Raw genomic sequence first — 17324 nt, forward strand, 5'->3', positions numbered from 1 at the left:
ATAGGGCGCGCGACTCGTTTCGCTAGATCCGCCCACGTCCATGGACCACGGATGGTAACGATGCTAACTAGCTATGGCTTACAGCAAACGGGTAGAACCATGCGTTCATTCTGAATTAAGGAGATGGCTTGTGTTTTTCTTCAATGAACGCATAATTCGTAAGGTAAACAATAGCAAAGCTTCCTATAAGAATATTGCGATTGCCATTGGTTTGGTTCTGATGTGATGGTTGCAAGCACACCGGGGTCTTGCCCGAGTGTATCTCGGCACACAAACAAGTAGGAGGAGCTTGTCACACCAAGTGGGAGGAGCTTCTGTCGTAAGTGGGTGGGTGGCTTTGCAAAAATCATGTCAAAATAAAAAAGGCGCTTCTCTGCAAGACCCGCACTGGATATAAAAAGAAATAAAAGAAGGCCCTTTTACCGTCTTCCCCAGCTAGACGTTGAAGTTCAACTTTGTTTTTTCGCCATTCTCTTGGGATCAACTGTGAAATGTCTTGCTGCGGCTTCTCCTGAGTTTTGTTCAGCAAATTTGATAGCTGAAAGATTACATTTCCGGTCGTTCTTCTTTCTCAGGGGCGCCATGGCATTAAATGGTGCTATCTATTTGCCGGTACGTCCTAGTAGTGAGGTGTAAATCTCCCAGCTTTCTGAAAGTAGAGCGAGTTCAGTGAGGCTGACCGTACGACTCGACAACAAAAATGGCTGCGCCCTTAAAGAGATTTATTTTCTTTGTATTTGTACCAGGTTGGTCATTTTAAAGTAGATTTTAAAACACACTTGATTACATTGGTGCTTTATTCCGGTCACCAATTTATGCATTGAACGGTCTTGCTGTGCGTGCAACACAATGTAAAAATGTGTTGTTTGTTTGCAAAATCCCATGAATGTACATGTAATTCCATCCAGCTCATTGGTGCGTTATTGCCAATTTATAGACAGAACAGACCCGGCATCTAATTGAGACCAGCGTTTATTTGTCTAAACGTGTAGCCACACCTGGCCAGTAAAAGGGACTCGGCGTCTAATTGGGACTCAGCTTTTAATTGTTTTTTTATGGTAGTTATTTAGCTATACAATATGGCGACACATTAGTGCCATAATTCACTAATGTGATAAAAGATGCATTCGGGCGTATTATATTATTCCACACGCGTAGATATTAACTGCGAGCGCGCAAATGATCTCTGCGCACGCGCAAATTACCTCTGCGCGCGCAAAACAGCCTCTCGCGTGCGCAAATTACCTCAGCGCGCGCAAAACAGCCTCTCGCGCGTAACAGCCTCTCGCGAAAGATGTTTTTACGCTCACTCAAATTTAATTTTGGCACTATGGGGGGGCAGGGCGGGCTTTCCTATGATTGGCCGTTTCTGAAGCGCGATATTTGATTGACAGCCCTCCTCAGCCTTCCTCTCATTCAATTCTGAATTGTACAGTAAATGGCTGAAACGAGAGTTACGTATTGTAACTCTAGATTCTATGAGTATAGGCGCAGCCTTTTAAGGCTATCGCTATTGGGTTATCCCTAGGCGTGAGCCGTAGCACTGAAAAATGTGTAATCCCCGACCACCAACAGCGTGGGCCTCAATTACGTCCGCGTGCGGCGTGCCTCAACGACGTCCACATTTCGCAGATATAGTCGGGCGCCGGCAGACGTTCTGATCCCAATAAACAGCTTTTCTTCAGCTATTTAAAGGACAATGAGGCCGACACTTAAAAGGCTGCGCCTATACTCATAGAATCTGGAGTTACAATACGTAACTATCGTTTCAGCTATTTACTGTACAATTCAGAATTGAATGTGAGGAGGGCTGTCAATCAAATATCACGCTTCAGAAACGGCCAATCATAGGAAAGCCCGCCCTGCCTTGGTTCCCTCCCCCATAGTGCCAAAATTAAATTCGAGCGAGCGTAAAAACATCTTTCGCGAGAGGCTTTTACGCGCTAGAGGTTGTTTTGCGCGCGCTGAGGTAATTTGCGCGCGCGAGAGGCTGTTTTGCGCGCGCAGAGGTAATTTGCGCGCGCTCAGAGATCATTTGCGCGCTCGCAGTTAATATCTACGCGTGTGGAATAATATAATACGCCCGAATGCATCTTTTATCACATTAGTGAATTATGGCACTAATGTGTCGCCATAATACAATGATAGGTCACATCTTACAAGTAATGGGCGCTACACAAAACACTACTTTCAATGTTGTCAGTTTGCTATACTGCCAATACACAACTTTGTCATGTAACCTGCTATCTTGAAGTGGGTTTCACATTATTATTATGACTGATCAGCGCCACGGCTCACAACTTACGAAAAAACATGAGAAGCGACGCTTCCAAAAATGGATTTCCACAAGAAGCTAGGGATCCAAGTGTCCACCTGTCATAAAGAAGGTCCTGAAGTTTAACTTGTTCGACATCCCTCCAGGCCTTCTCACTAGACGATCATCACTCACAGGAGTCCGCTATGATATTCATTTGTGCTGTGGATGTGGAAGCGACTTCAAAAACACTTGTTGGCGACTGAAAGAAATCTGGCTAATATTGTGTAGTGTGAACTTAGCATAAGACTGCAAATATCTGTTACCTTGACATCACTGTGGCGCAACTGCAAAGATGGCGCCGAATCAGGGTTGTTCTCAAACATTTCATATGATGGCTTACCTATAACAGAATAATTTGGTTAAGAAAAACATCAATTTAAACAATGCCGTAAACTGGCACCTTTCACGATCACACACTGTAGTAGAGCATACATGCAACCTTCAAAACGTTGGGGTCCCCTGCTCCAAGATCATTAGGAGTGCATGGGAATCAGGCTTGGGCAAAATTCAGAATTTTAGAATTTGCCTCAATTCGATTAAGGAATTGGAATTGGAAATGAATTGGCTCCGCCACCACAGGATGTGGAATTTGAATGACAGGAAGTGGAATACAATTCATGGCAATTCAACGAAATTCCACACAGTCACACACAGAAAGAAAGTGTTGAATATTATATATATTCAGAGTTAGGAAGGTTACTTTGGAAATGTAGTTGACTGCTATAAATTTGCCATTATCAATGTGATTTGTTTTACTGTATTTTTTTGATTACTTTATAAATGCAATGTCATTTGTTGACTTGATTAGTTTGATCTATTTAAAACAATACAAATGCATTACGGAAGGGATAATCACCTCAAGGCAGGGCAATAAACAGTTAGATATGCCCGGCTCGTGGACGGCTTACCTTCCACGAGCCGGGCATATCATACTGTTTATTGCCCTGCCTTGAGGTGATTATCCCATTTATTCTACTTCTTGCTTGCCAACATAATCAAACAATTCTAATACTTTAATAATTATGCTTTTTCTTATTCGTATTGCATGCTTATTAAATTTATACTCTGTTTGAGTTAATCTCCCTCAAAAAGTAGTCCCCTGCAATTACGATTGATCAAACAATGTTTTGTACACCTCAAAGGGCATTATCCCGCTTATACCATTATCACTTGGCAAAGAAAATAAATTAAGACCACTCATTTATATTTTCATTAGTTTTTAAAATCCAAATATAACGTTTTTCACATGGCATAATTTAGTTTCCCTGGTAATGCCTGAGGGTTTGACTAATACCTTGAACAATCATTACCCTCCCGTCAGGTTCTTATGCAACGGAAACATTGTTCAGTCGGACAGACTTTAGATACGACTTGGCAACAACGGGAGGTATTCTAGTCGGCTCAGCTATGAGCCAGAGAGCTAACGTTATGCATTGTACATAATTATAAGTCGAAATTCGTCCCAGCCTTTATACCACATCTCTCGTTTTGAAGGCTGAACAGACAATTTGACTGGAACTACTTAGCAGGTGTCAATATATCAGGGATTAATGGACACCCGGCAGCCAATCAAAATTGAGTATTCCAAAAAATACAAGCGGCGCATTGATCTACCATTAGATTTTTTTATTTTTTGGATTTATCAGCAGCAAGTAAGTAAGTAACCGATAAGTCAGCGGGCAACCTGTCGGGAGTCGGGTTAATGCCCTCTTCCCAGCCAATCAGAATCAAGCATTCTTAAACGAAGTAGAATAAGTAAGATCAGGGATTAGGAATAAATGTAACTAGTCACTCCCCAACCCCGCACATATTTTGCATACATTTGCAACCCTGCATCCATTTCAACCCTGTATGCCATATCCTATTCGACATCCAGTATCTCAAAATCCGAAGTGTCGTCGTCGTCCTCCTCCTCTTCACTGCCAACATGTATTGGTGGGAGGGGGTGAATGCCTTTATCATGTTGGAGGCATTATCTGTCAAAATAAATTAGATTTTTTCCTGAATGATGTAATTTTCAAGAACATCATCATACATTTTGGAAATGTTTTCAGCCGCATGCCTCACTTTAAAACGCTGGCAACTCAGTACTACACTCTGCATCACAAAATGTATTATGATATGACCAGTCATTCCCAAAAAGGACCTCATTGATCGTTTGACCATAGACCAACTCAGTTGAATCAGATACATTTTTATAATAGCCGAGCGCTGAGGGATACGGTCCTGGCTGAGCTCTCCTAGAGAGCATTGTGAAGGAGGGTTGGGCCAAATGCAGCGAGTTTATGAAATCCTTATGGTCAACAGTGGAGAGAGGGAGGAGACCATTTGAAATGTATGTAACAACACCGTCAGTAAGAGCCACTTGACGCCGATCAGTGATCGACCACTTGCTAGAACCTGGTGTTTTTGAAGGTTGACCACGCTGTTGCTTGATTCTCTGACCGCTGGTTACAGAGAATAATTCAGGATGTTTCTTCTGTGGGGGAAAAGAGTAAATTAATATTCCCTTGATGTAGATGAAGAGAACAATGATTTATATGAATTCCAAAATTGACACAATTGTTTTCTTGATTTATAAAAAGTGTTAAGTGTGGGGCATGCTTTGAAACACATAATGTCCAGCACCAAAGGTACTAAAGTACTTTACATAATGTAATCATATTTGGCTGAGTTAGTTAGAACATTCATTTTGATGTTACTGTTGTGAATGCGAGTTAAAGTTGTGTTTAGGCCCGGTATGCCAGGCTCTTGTGTTGTCCTTTAGTAATGCAACAGGTAGAGCAATGAGATACTATAGAGCAGTGGTTCTCAAACTATGGTAAACGATGCGCTATCAAGTGGTACGTAGAGGAATTAGAAAAAAAAAATCGTTAGATTGGAAACAATAGGCTACTATCAAAATACTAGTACCAATGGAGTGGAGGCTTCTCCAGTGAGGAGAGGGAGGAAGATCCTCCTCAACATTGTTGAGAATAGAAAATGTAGATTGCCCAGACTACTAATGAATTAATGGCCTTAAATATGACTACCGTATTTTCCGCACTATAAGGCGCACCGGATAATAAGGCGCACCTTCAATGAATGGCCTACTTTAGAACTGTTTTCATACATAGGGCACACCGGATTATAAAGCGCATAGAATAGAAGATACTGCAGCCAAACGTTTGACTGGTTGTTATGCATCCACTAGATGGAGCTGTGCTAATTGTATCGCTCGTCACGCGCAACGCAACTACTGTGAGGACGAGTTGCTGCATTGAGCAGATATAAAACTGGAACCTTTACGACAAAAAAGTAAAACACATTTATGTCAGTTCTAAACCTTAGATTTTCTAAATATCTTGCAAACGTGAATGATACAAAGTAGAGAGCATCGCAACCTGGAATCTTGGAGTGTGGCCAGTCTTCCGACGAGACAAGGCCCGATTTCCTGGCTCTGTGATTGTATAGTCAGTGTGACATGTTAAATCGTGGAGGAATATCTGAGAATCGTGTAGTCTGAACCAGCCATAAAGGGAATGTCAACAAAACAGTCAGATGAAGTCAAACTTTATTAAGCGTTCTGACAACTCCTTGTTCAGTTGTAAACACGTAAAAGAAACAGTCTGATACCGCTAATTCAAACGTTAGTGCAAAACTCAAAATTGTTCAGTTAACGTACGTATAACACGTAAAGCTCACTTTTTCAGTTAATTCCCGTCCACGAATCTCTCGAATTCTTCCTCTTCAGTTTCCGAATTGAACAGTTGGGCAAGTACGGCATCTAACATGGCCGGCTCCTTCTCGTCATTATCCGAGTCAGTGTCGCTGCTGTTGCCTGGCAGTTCATTCATTATTCCTGCCTTCGTGAAAGCTCGGACCACAGTTGAGACTGATATATCAGCCCAGGCATCCACGATCCATTGGCAGATAGTGGCGTAAGTCGCCCGGTGCTGTCTCCCCATCTTGGTGAACGTGTGTTGGCCTTCTGTCATCCACTGCTCCCACGCAGCTCGCAGTCTAGCTTTGAACGCCCTGTTGACACCAATATATAGCGTCTGGAGTTCTTTAGTTAATCCACCCGGAATGATGGCAAGCTCTGAATTAGTTTGCTTCACTTGTTTTTTGACAGCATCGGTGATATGGGCGCGCATGGATTCGTAGATCAAGAGAGTTTACGTCTGGAGAGTTTACGTCTTTTCATAAAACGAAAGCACCAAGAAGGACCGCCTCGAAATTCACCGATGTTCATTTCCAATGCCAGCGCTGTTGCCTTCATTCGAATAGTGACTGTAGAGACGCTTCTACTTGCGGCTCTCTGTTCAACAACCCACTGTTCGAGTTTGTCCTCTAACTGTGGCCATCTTGCTTTGTTCCCTCGGAAACTCTGTTTAGTCTTCTTTACTTGGCGCAGGTCCATCTTCTTGCTTCCTCCACTTCCGTACCATTGATTCATTAATGTTGAATTCTCTCGCTGCTGCTCTGTTCCCATATTCTACTGCGTGACTGACAGCCTTGAGCTTGAACTCTGCGTCGTAAGCGTGTCTCTTGGAAGGTGCCATTTTGGGGTCTTAATACACACACGTGGTGTGGGACTGTGAGTAAGCACAGTACCGGTGTTTACTGACTACGGTAGCCGTAATGCTGCAAGCGGTGCGGCTTGGTCGTAGTGAAACATTTTAGTATTATTTAATTGTTTTTATTGGTTTTTCATACTTAAACATTTTGACAGAGCGCCTTGAGCACCGTGTACAACCAGTATGGATCAACCAATTAACCAATTGATCCATATATAAGGCGCTCCGGATTATACGTTTTTTGAGAAAATTAAAGGCTTTTAAGTGCGCCTTATAGTGCGGAAAATACGGTACTTTAATGCCTTTGTATATGTAATGTTCGGTTCCCTGGGTAAAGGGACATTAGCACCCCCTATCTGCTATTGACAATTACTTCAGGGAGGAAAATTCCTCCCTCAGCCTCCACTGACTCCCATTTATTTCCCCGAAAGTGTTGGCGGCCGGTGAATAACATGGGGTTCAATGGGAAAGAGAAGGAAATTCCTCCTCTGAGTGGGTGTGACGTCCTACGTCTTTTCATAGCGCATGGCTGCGCTATGAACCAATAAGCAGCCCGTGGCCGGGCTGCGGAGCCTGCTGCCGGGCAGGGCTGCCCGTGGCCGAGCTGCGGACATAGAAAAACTTTCCCTTGCATTGTAGCACCCTCGATCTTAATTGGCTTAACACCAAGACCAACATTCCGAAACGTCCATTAACATCCACATTTGCCTCAAACAATGTTAGGCTTACAGCCCATGCAAATTGTTCTGAAATAATGTTCTTGTTGTTCTTTTAATTGTTTGTTACTTTGATATTGTGGAAATGATGTTAGTGAATGATTCAGAGCATTATGCATTTTAAATGGCATCACTTTTGGCTTTGCATCCTTTCCTTCTGCCCTTTCCTTCTGTATCAATTCACATAATTATCCCTCCCTGCTACTTTGTAGTTCCCCAAAACACCCTGAAACAACATGAGTCTCACATACTTGTTATGCCGACATACGCCACTAACAGTGCAAGCAGGCCAATGGAAACCAAGCACGCAGTCCTTCCTCCCTCACTAAAAAAAAAAAAACACCAGCCGAGATTGTGTTCTCACTTGCTGTGTGTGTATGTTTATGTGTTTCCGTGTCTCTGTTCTAGTGCTACCGCTTTGTACAGCTGACAACAGCTAACAATAAATGATATTATTTTTAAGTATAAATGTGCCTCCTGCATGAGATGTGCATCGCTGAATAGGGACGCAGGCCTACACTACTGTATGTTGTTATATTTTATAACATCTGTCATAATGGTGGTACTTGGGGGGACAAATATTTTCTGTGGTGGTATGCGGCATAAGAAGTTTGAGAACCACTGCTATAGAGAATAAGAAGTATCCTAAGGTAATGCATCACATTTTTATTAATTTGGGATTGTGCAATACACTTTCTTGAGTAGTGACCCCTGCACTGATTATATCAAATCATATCAATAGCATAATACCATCGAGATGGATTTCAAAATAAAAGTTGGACGAGGCAATAACTTACCTGTAGATGCCTTTTGAAATTTGAATTAGCCTTGATCGAGCCACAGACTGCAGTACTGCAGTGCTTGCATACAGCTCTGTGGTTTCCTGGTATTGTACTTAGAATTGGTTCATTAAAATTAACTAGTGAAGATGATTGTTTAAGCTTACTATAGTTGTCCATATTACTGTTATTACACTTTGCAATTTGTCAAGTATATCGATATGAACTGTATTTAATAAGTTGTGAGACGTCAGAAACCTCAGTTCAGCTTTTACCAACAAGTTTCAAACATAGCTTTCAAACAAATTACCACCATTTTGAATTGGTTAAAGTAGAGCATGATGGGAAATTGAGTCTTTTTAATGGAATATGCTTTGTAATATACGGTAAAGCTTCATTGTTAAATCACTGCACTTAAATTAAGTATATGAATTCTACTTCCTTTAGTTAAATTCAAATTGTAATTCTATATCCTGATTCTGACTTCAATTCAAATTCAAGTATTTAATATTGGAATTTCCGAGTCATTCTATATTCAATTCTGAATTTTGCACAAGCCTGACCCTTATCACTTTTTTTTTGCCTGACTGATATATCGGCTGATGCTGGCCGATTTGATCAATCTATCACAGATAGATCGGTATCAGTGTTTATGATTGCCGGTATGAAATTGTGTTTTTATGAATGTATGAATGTAATTAGGCCTACCTCTTTATGAATCCTCTACTGTCGTGGTCGAACCTCCGAATGCTTTAACTGACATGAGATTGCAATGGATTTCCTATAACATCATTCCCTGATGATTAATGCGCACCTTGATCCTTATAATATAATTCTAAGTAAATTATGGATTCTGTTTTTCACTTTAAATAAGAGGCAATTAATATATTGGCAAGTTACTGTCTGTTCAAATGAGATCCGGGCTGGATACAGCCAACTGTGCTAAATCTGATTACTGTGCTAAATCTGATTACTGAACTATATTAGGCCTACTATAGGCTATGTTATAGCCTATAGTAGGCATAAGATGGCATTTTTTGAAAATATGAAATATCCTTGGGAGGAAGCCTATTCTTACCTTCTGAAGATCAAATTCCAAGAACCTCTTCTGCTCTGATTACAATAATCAAGTGATCAGATATGTTTACAATGACTAAAATCGAACCCACTCTGCTTTGCAAGAAGATGATATTCTCTTTCAATTCACACCTAATGGGATGATCTACTCCAGATGCTCTGCACGTGTACAGGAACAGAGAATACATGCCCAATTCTTTCAACTGCTGCTGTGAATCAGGAGACCAGATTGAATGATGCATGATCATATTTATTTTATTGAAGTAGCTGACTCAGGGAGATTCCCACAAAAATCCCAATGTACCTGTACTGTCCTGTACCTGTGCAAATGGCAATGAACATATTATATTCTACTTAGGAAAAGTTATGGGCTGAGGGGCTTGTAGTTTTTATTTAAACAGAGGTTCTTTCTTTCCCTTTTAAAAATCCAAACAGGTTCACAGACATTCTTGGTCGGGTTAGCGTTAAGGGTTCTTACCAGTACCATGATCAGCACCAGGCTCCATTTCACAATCATTTGGAGAGAAGGAAGTGGGTGTGGGCTGATGTCCATTGTCTGGACTTCTGCAGGGGTTTTTATCCCTTTGTCTTTTTCTCTTATATCTGTAACACACAGAAGAGAGCAATAATTTAGTACAAAGAAAGCAGTTAACCACAAGTTTATTACATCCTTAATTCAAGTCTACAAATCCCATATCATGTCTCAATGAGCTTTATGAGATAATGTAGAAATAACAGAAACTATATGGCCTGACAGATAACCCAAATAAATGTAACACTACTGAAATTGGACGACAGCATATGTCAATCAAATCCCCTGAGCCAATTGGATGCAGTCAGCAGCCAACAGGCATCTGTCCCCTTTCCCCAGGTGAACTAATCACCTAATCAAGAAGTCAGTCAAAAGGCAGCAGGACACAGTCATTCCAAAACCAGTCAAGGAGAACTTTTGAAAGAGTTTTCAACCCTGGACACAAAGCCAAACTTTCCTTTGCTGAGACTTCAAGCCCCCAAGGACCTGATGTGCTTGCTGATGAGGAATGTTTCAATACTGAACACTGGTGAGACCTCCACAATGGCAAATGTGATTAAACTGCTGCTCCCAAGTTGAGCAGATTTTTCTTGCCTGTTTGCCTAAACAGGTCAGGCCCATTGCCAGAGCAGAGAAGATGGCGAGCTAAAGGAGCATCGTGAAAAGACTCAAAACATTTCCCTCAAAAGGCAGGCCTCAAGCCTGGCTGTGTGGTGTGGTAGGATTTCCCCTACCTAAGCAAACATTGGAATTATTATTATTTTTTTTGATGAGTTTGGAAGGGATTGCAGCTGGGATCTGTGTCACGCACATACTCCATGTCCTCCAGCAGCACTCCAGTCAAGAAGTGAGTTGCTGTTTGGAGGAGTGTACCCCGTTGCTGGCGGCCTATCCGGGAACTGTTTCAGGAATCCTCCGAGGGCGATTTTGAAGGCATCCAGAGTGGTTTGGCTGTTTACATCTTTGGGAAGGATGTTCCAGAGGCGTTTTGCTTTGACACCGAATGAATTGTCGTACGCCGTTGACATGGACTTCTGTGCCTTGTAGTTATAGGATGGCAATGTAGCTCTAACTCCAAGTCGGGCAGTGGAGTAAAAGGACATGTCGATGTTGTTTGGAGCTTGGTCGTTAACAATCTTCCAGGTGTGTATGATTGTGTAGCGCTCACGCCTGCGTTGGAGTGATAGCAGTTTCAGCTTCTCCAATCTCTGCCAGTAGTCCAGTTCACTGAGTCCAGCTATCTTCTTTGTAAACTGTTTCTGGATGTTCTCCACCGTCTGGATATCCGTTATCTTTGAAGGGTTCCAGAGCGGGCAGCAGTATTCCGTTTTACTTCTTACCAGGCTCTTGTATAGTGTCATCATGGTGAGAACAGATCTATCCCGGAAAGCACCAAGGATCCACGACGCCATATGCCGGGCTTCTGTTGCCATCTTGTTGACGTGAAACGTCCAAGTACAGTTGTCAGCTAGGTAAACTCCAAGATCCCGAGTGTAGGCAGACGATTCGATGATCTTTCCTTCGGAGCTCCTGTATTGTCTTGTCTCCACAGTGAAGGGTAGCTCACGGAGTAGCTTTGAGGTGTTGAGGCAGTAATTCATCACAACAAACTTGTCTTGATGGAGTAGCATGTTGTTTGCGATGGACCACTGGGTGACACTGGTCAGGTCTGCCTGTAGTAGAGCTTTACAGAGGAGTTCCTTGATCACTTTAAGGAGTTTGGTGTCATCTGCGAACGTCAGGGCTTTTGAGTTACGCACAGCTAGGACCGACTCAATAACATACATTATGAAGAATATGGGTCCAAGTACCGTGCCCTGGGGGACCCCGCTGGTTACGGCTCTGAAGGTTGCCTTTTCGCCATCAACAACCACGGTTTGCTGCCTGTCAGTTAGTAAGCTCTCGATCCATGAGTATACCTTCCCACATATCCCATATAGCTTCATCTTGGCCAGGAGTAGTTGATGGTCTACTTTGTCAAAGGCTTTGCTGTAGTCCAAGTAAATAACGTCAACTTCGTTGCCCTCATTTAAGCTCCTCAAGATAGTGTCTACGTGCTCAATCAATTGAGTGAGACAACTTCTACTCTTTCTGAAGCCGTGTTGACTGTCTGGTAACAATGCGTTGCTCTCCAGGTGGTTGACAAGGTGGTTCCTCATCACACGTTCGAAGATCTTGATTATGTGCGATGTTATGGAAACAGGACGGTAGTTCACTGCCTCCGTCTTGTTGCCCTTCTTATACAGTGGAGTGATGTACTGTGTTTTGAGGTTGGTTGGTATCCTGCCACTCTCGAGGGAAGAGATCCACAGTGGCAGTGCTAAGGTGTTCTTGCAACAACAGAGAATTTTTGCCGGGATGTCTCCATCGGGTGTTGCAGCGTAGGGGTCCAGCTCGCTGATAGCGGATATAATGTCGTTAACATCGAAGTCAATTTCATTCAGTTCGGAGTCTTCGACAGTATTTATTGAGCCCAAGCTTGCCTCCACGTCAGCCTTATCCGGGTCACTGAAGACACTGACATACTGAGATTGGAGGATCTCAGCCTTTTCTTTGGGGTCGTTCACTAGCACTCCGTCTGCGTCTTTTAATGGTGCTATCGTAGATTTGCATTTAGCTAGCCGCTTGGCATAGCTATAGAAGAATTTGGGGTTAGTCTTGATGGTGTCGACCGCCCTAGGCTCCCTCTGGTTAAGCTGATTAGTGATTGCATCTTTAATATTGTATGCAACCAGGTTAACTTCCGTCTGGAGCTTGCTGATGTTACTTGATGCCGGGTTACTTGCCTCCAATGAGCGGATCTTCTTGTTCAACTTTCTTCTCCTCATTTTCAGAGATCATTTCCTGCTCAACTTTGCTCTTCCTTGCTCCAGGGGGTCTGGTCTTTGGTGGACAGTGTTTTATCGACAGCTGGAGTACTGTCAGGATCAATAACTCCTTGAACATTGAGCAGTCGGGGTCTCCTTCCCCGTCGCAGAGTGCCTTCAGCTCGTACCAGTCGATTTCCATCAGATCAACATTAAGATCCATATCACCGTTGTGGTAGTTGATCGACCTAAACGACCAGGGATCGATTGGTCCTTCCTTCCTTGGAGGTGATGTCGGGTTGAAGCCAAGGGTACAGGTAATCATCCTATGGTCAGATAAGATGGTGGGTTGCGTGGTAGTTTCCAAGATGTACTGAGATCCGTTTGTCAGTACAAGATCTAATATGTTATTTCCTCGTGTAGGTTGAGTGACCATCTGGGTTAGGAAATTGGTTTCTATCAGATCCATTGTTACGTGTGTGTTTTTCCTCTGCTGTTTTGTGTGCTGTTCCAGGTACCACCCTCCCCATCGGACTGATCAGACACACCTGCAGCCCCTCAGCAATCACGTGGATTGGTATTAAGCTGCAGGGATGAAAGCAGACGTGGCCAGTGGGCCAGATAGGCGAACAGAGTGGGGTCGCTGTCGGTCGCGAGTCGGAGCTACGTGGGCTCTTCGTCGTGGCATTGCTCCCTCAGTGGAGGGATAGTGTTGTTGGTGGCTCCCTCAGTGGAGGGATATTGTTATTGGTTCTTTGTGTTAATATAGGACTCGGTTATGCAATAAATGGTATATTGGTTGAAATCCTGCTACTCTCTTCTGTTCTTTAAACACCCGGTGTTATATTAATTGTTGCCCCCCCCCTTCCCCCTGGACACCAACGGGGTGGGTCGTAACATCCATCATCCTCTGATAGGCTGCGTTGGGCGGGCTAGAAGGCAAGATACACTCCTCCCAGTTGAAGAGAGGCAGGTTGAAGTCGCCTGTGATGTACAACTCAGGGTATCTGTCATCATGACCGTGGACGTCTACCATGTCCTGAAGTTTGTCTATCATTGAGTTGAAACTCCTATCTGGGGAGTCTGGAGGGCGGTATATCACTGCGAGTATGACATGCAGAGAGTCGACATACACTGCGACCAGATTGTTGTGCGGGTCACTGATAATCTCTTGGCTTGACGGGATTAGCTTCTCATGGAGGTAGAGTGCGCATCCGCCTCCTCTTCTACCAGATCTGTCCGATCTGAAGCACTGATAGTTGGCGAGTTCCGTCTGGGCATCGCTGATAGAATCAGTGAACCATGTCTCGTGATACCCATGGCAAGGACCGGTGGCGAAAAGGTGTCCTCGATAACTGTCTCTTGGAGGAATGGTAACTTCCATCGGCTACTGTTACCTGCCGCCGGAGACACGCTCCTACCGTTTAGTAAGAGCAACCTGGAAACGGACTCAGGACGGGTGGGTGGTGGAGAGCTGCAGCCTGGGAGTATGACATCTGCTGAGTAGGTGGAAGCTGGAACATGGGTAGAGGCGGGGCTGAATGTCGGGTCATCTTCAGCTGCTCCTGAACCATTTCTGGGATGGCTATACGGAACTCCTGCAGTTTGTCTGATATTTGCAGTAGTATCCCGTCCTTCATGTTTTCCATCAACTTCAATAAAAAAGGAGTCAAGTCGGGTTCGCTGTTGTCGGCTTTTGGGTCGTCCGAACATTCTGCACCCACAACAAATCAAATAACTGCAGTACATGATATGTGTTGGGTGCTTTGATTTATGTTCGGTTGATTGATTTATGAATAGACTTAGGAAGTTTATTTTGGGATGTTTATTTTGTTGTATGGAGGGTAAAAGGTGCCCTTAAGACTAACTGTGAATAACCTTAAGAATTGTGAACACCCTTAAGAATCTGTTAATTGAAGGCCAATTTTCTTTTACTTAATTGTGGAATTTTCCTTGATTTAAGTACTTTTAGTTTTTTTGTTATTTGTTAAAGTGAACTTTGAAATACAATACCTTTACCAACATTCTGTGTCGTGTTTCATTAATTCTCCTCCAGCTCCGAGTCTAACCTACATTAGCCGGGTACACATTAATTTGTTTCATCTTGGTTTTTTGATAACTTATTTATAAATATATTTGGAAGTAAATGTTGGATCCTGAAGGTTACATATAGATGCATTAAATCACTCCACAGTTCTTCTTTGCACTTCTTTCCAATCATACTACGTTGAGTCATGCTTGTTGGTCAGTCAACAAATCACACGGAAGCATAGGCGTCAATTCCGCATGGGAGTGGGACGAGTGCTTCCTCAAGATTTCAAGATTAATTTTGTACCCACCACTTAAAACTTAAGAATTTAAGTTGGATTATTACACGGCTCTTCTCAATGCTACAGACTGCTCCATTCACTTGCATGGGCCTTTCCAAAATTCGGATGTCAATTATTTTTGTATAATATAAAAGTGTATTTGACCGCTGTTAAGGAAAGTGATTTTTTTTTACCTCTGATTCACGTCTTCCGTATCACTGCATGTAGTCTGTTAACTAATCAACCCCAGTGTATTCGGTTGCTAAGCGATGTCAACATCTTGGACGAACTATTTCTCTGCTGAGTAGCTGTCTAATGTGACATAATTCACACATTCATAACAGGCCACATATGCCCTTACCAATTAAAGAGGCTTCTTTCTCATCTTAGGGAGGGATCCTGAGCCTAGGGAGGCGTCCAGCTCATACAGGAAGCCATTCATCATGTGTCAATTCTAGAGATACGAGCGTTCAAGATGTTCGAGACCCAGACGCTCAAGGCCACAAGTGTAATTCCCACACATAGCCACAAGAGGTCAGCACCAAGCCACTAACTAAGTTGCAATGCCAACACAGCCGCAAGGGATCAGCAGAGTGCACATAAGTTATCCAGGAGGCGGGAGTTCAGAACCATGCTTAGCCATTCAGAGCACATAACTAAGTCCACGCCTGCCCATTAAAGTCAACACATAGCCCAGGGGGCCAGAACGCTCCAGGTAACGCATCCATCAGATGCCCTAAGTCTATCTCTCCACATTCCTCTCCTTTTGCTTCATAGAGACTAGACTTAACCTTTACCAAATAAAGTGAGCTAAAAGCGATCCTGATTAAAGTACCTTTTCTAAAGAACACGGCAGTAATAAGCGGGATAATGCATTGAACGCCAGTCGACAAGACCCCTCCGCTTTGCGTCGGTGTCCTGTTATTGTCTGGGCTTATTTTCCCGATAATGACCGGCGTTCTATAGCCTACATTATCCCTTAATTATTTTTGTATGAGCTGCCAGCCTGGCTTGGACAATGAATGAGGTACTTATACCAATACTGTTTGGCTGGGATGCAATGAGGAGGCATCAGACAATCAAGTCATTTTTAGCCTGAAATGGAGCAGAATATGGTGGGTCATATGTCCAATGCTTTTTGGAAACGCTTTCTTCATAAAATGTGCCAGACAGTTTTTTTGTATTCATTTTATTAGAAATTAGCTACGCCGTCTTTCAGAACCTTTCATTACCTGCACTAAAGAGAGTGCATCCTTATGCACTTCGGAAAATGCACTCCTGAAAGAGTTTGTCCCCAGCACATTTCAAACCAAACTGACGCCCATGAATGGAAGTCATCATATTTACCGCCCGTCTTGGCCAGACTGGGTTGAGGGGAAGATTGACGGGACAAAGTCAGGACTCTTGAAGTTGTCAGATGCTTCTCCTGTACAAATAAAGTGTATTCTAGTGACTTACGGTAGTTACAAAACGTCATGGTTGGATAGATGTCACTGGCCTAGCATGTGGTAGCCTACATCACTTAGAAACCGTTACAGTTACAAAAGTTTAGCAACGCAATTTAGCAACACTGAACCAAGTTACATTAGCTCTCATGATAGTTCTAATCCAATTTGAACGATTACTCTATTGTTTACAATCGTTCATTATTAACATTGTTATATATGTGTAGGACTAATTGTGTTCATTATAGAACCAACGGTACTGATTAGCTTGATAGCTAAGGCTTACCTGATATGAAGTGATCGCTGCAGATTGTTGCATTTTTAATAATCTGCTCGTTCCAATCGCTTCTTCTGATAGCTTCTAACCAAAGACGTCTTTTGTTTGCCTTAAATGGGGTGCGAGTTGATGGTATCCTGTAGAACTTCCGCGTTTTGTTATTCTTATTAAAACGGTTTTTGCAACCAACAGCACAACAAGACATGATTGCGGGCGGCTCTCGTCTCTTTCTGCAAACGACATGCGCTGTAGGGCGGGGAGTGACGTAGACTGATAATCCCTCTATGCATATATCAATTATATTCATTATTTATAATATGATTTATAATATATATATATATATATAAATATAAAAGTATTAAAATATGAATATTAATTAATGATTACATTTTATACCATATTTCACAAACCAAAAACATCTTCATATTGTTCTAGGTAGGAGGTCCAATGGTCCCACCCAAATTATGTAGTTTCCGTTTTGTTAAAACCGTGGCAATTTAGTTAGT

The 17324-nt window shown here is 42.7% G+C and overlaps 1 protein-coding gene across 1 annotated transcript in view; it reads right to left on the reverse strand.

Annotated features, from left to right (window-relative positions):
* Nucleotides 1–17067, reverse strand: part of LOC132457862 (zinc finger MYM-type protein 4-like) — a 30734-nt gene extending 13667 nt beyond the window's left edge. Inside the window, exons 1-4 of the mRNA XM_060052225.1 lie at nt 16828–17067; nt 16444–16522; nt 9927–10051; nt 2581–2657 (exon numbers count right to left, since the gene is read on the reverse strand). Of these exons, the coding sequence (XP_059908208.1) occupies nt 2581–2657; nt 9927–10051; nt 16444–16522; nt 16828–17023 (477 nt within the window). The 5' untranslated portion in view covers nt 17024–17067. The remainder of the gene's footprint in view (nt 1–2580; nt 2658–9926; nt 10052–16443; nt 16523–16827) is intronic.
* Between the last annotated feature and the right edge of the window lie 257 nt (nt 17068–17324).

The sequence above is a fragment of the Gadus macrocephalus genome, chromosome 5 (assembly GCF_031168955.1).
Source record: "Gadus macrocephalus chromosome 5, ASM3116895v1".
NCBI lineage: Eukaryota > Metazoa > Chordata > Actinopteri > Gadiformes > Gadidae > Gadus > Gadus macrocephalus.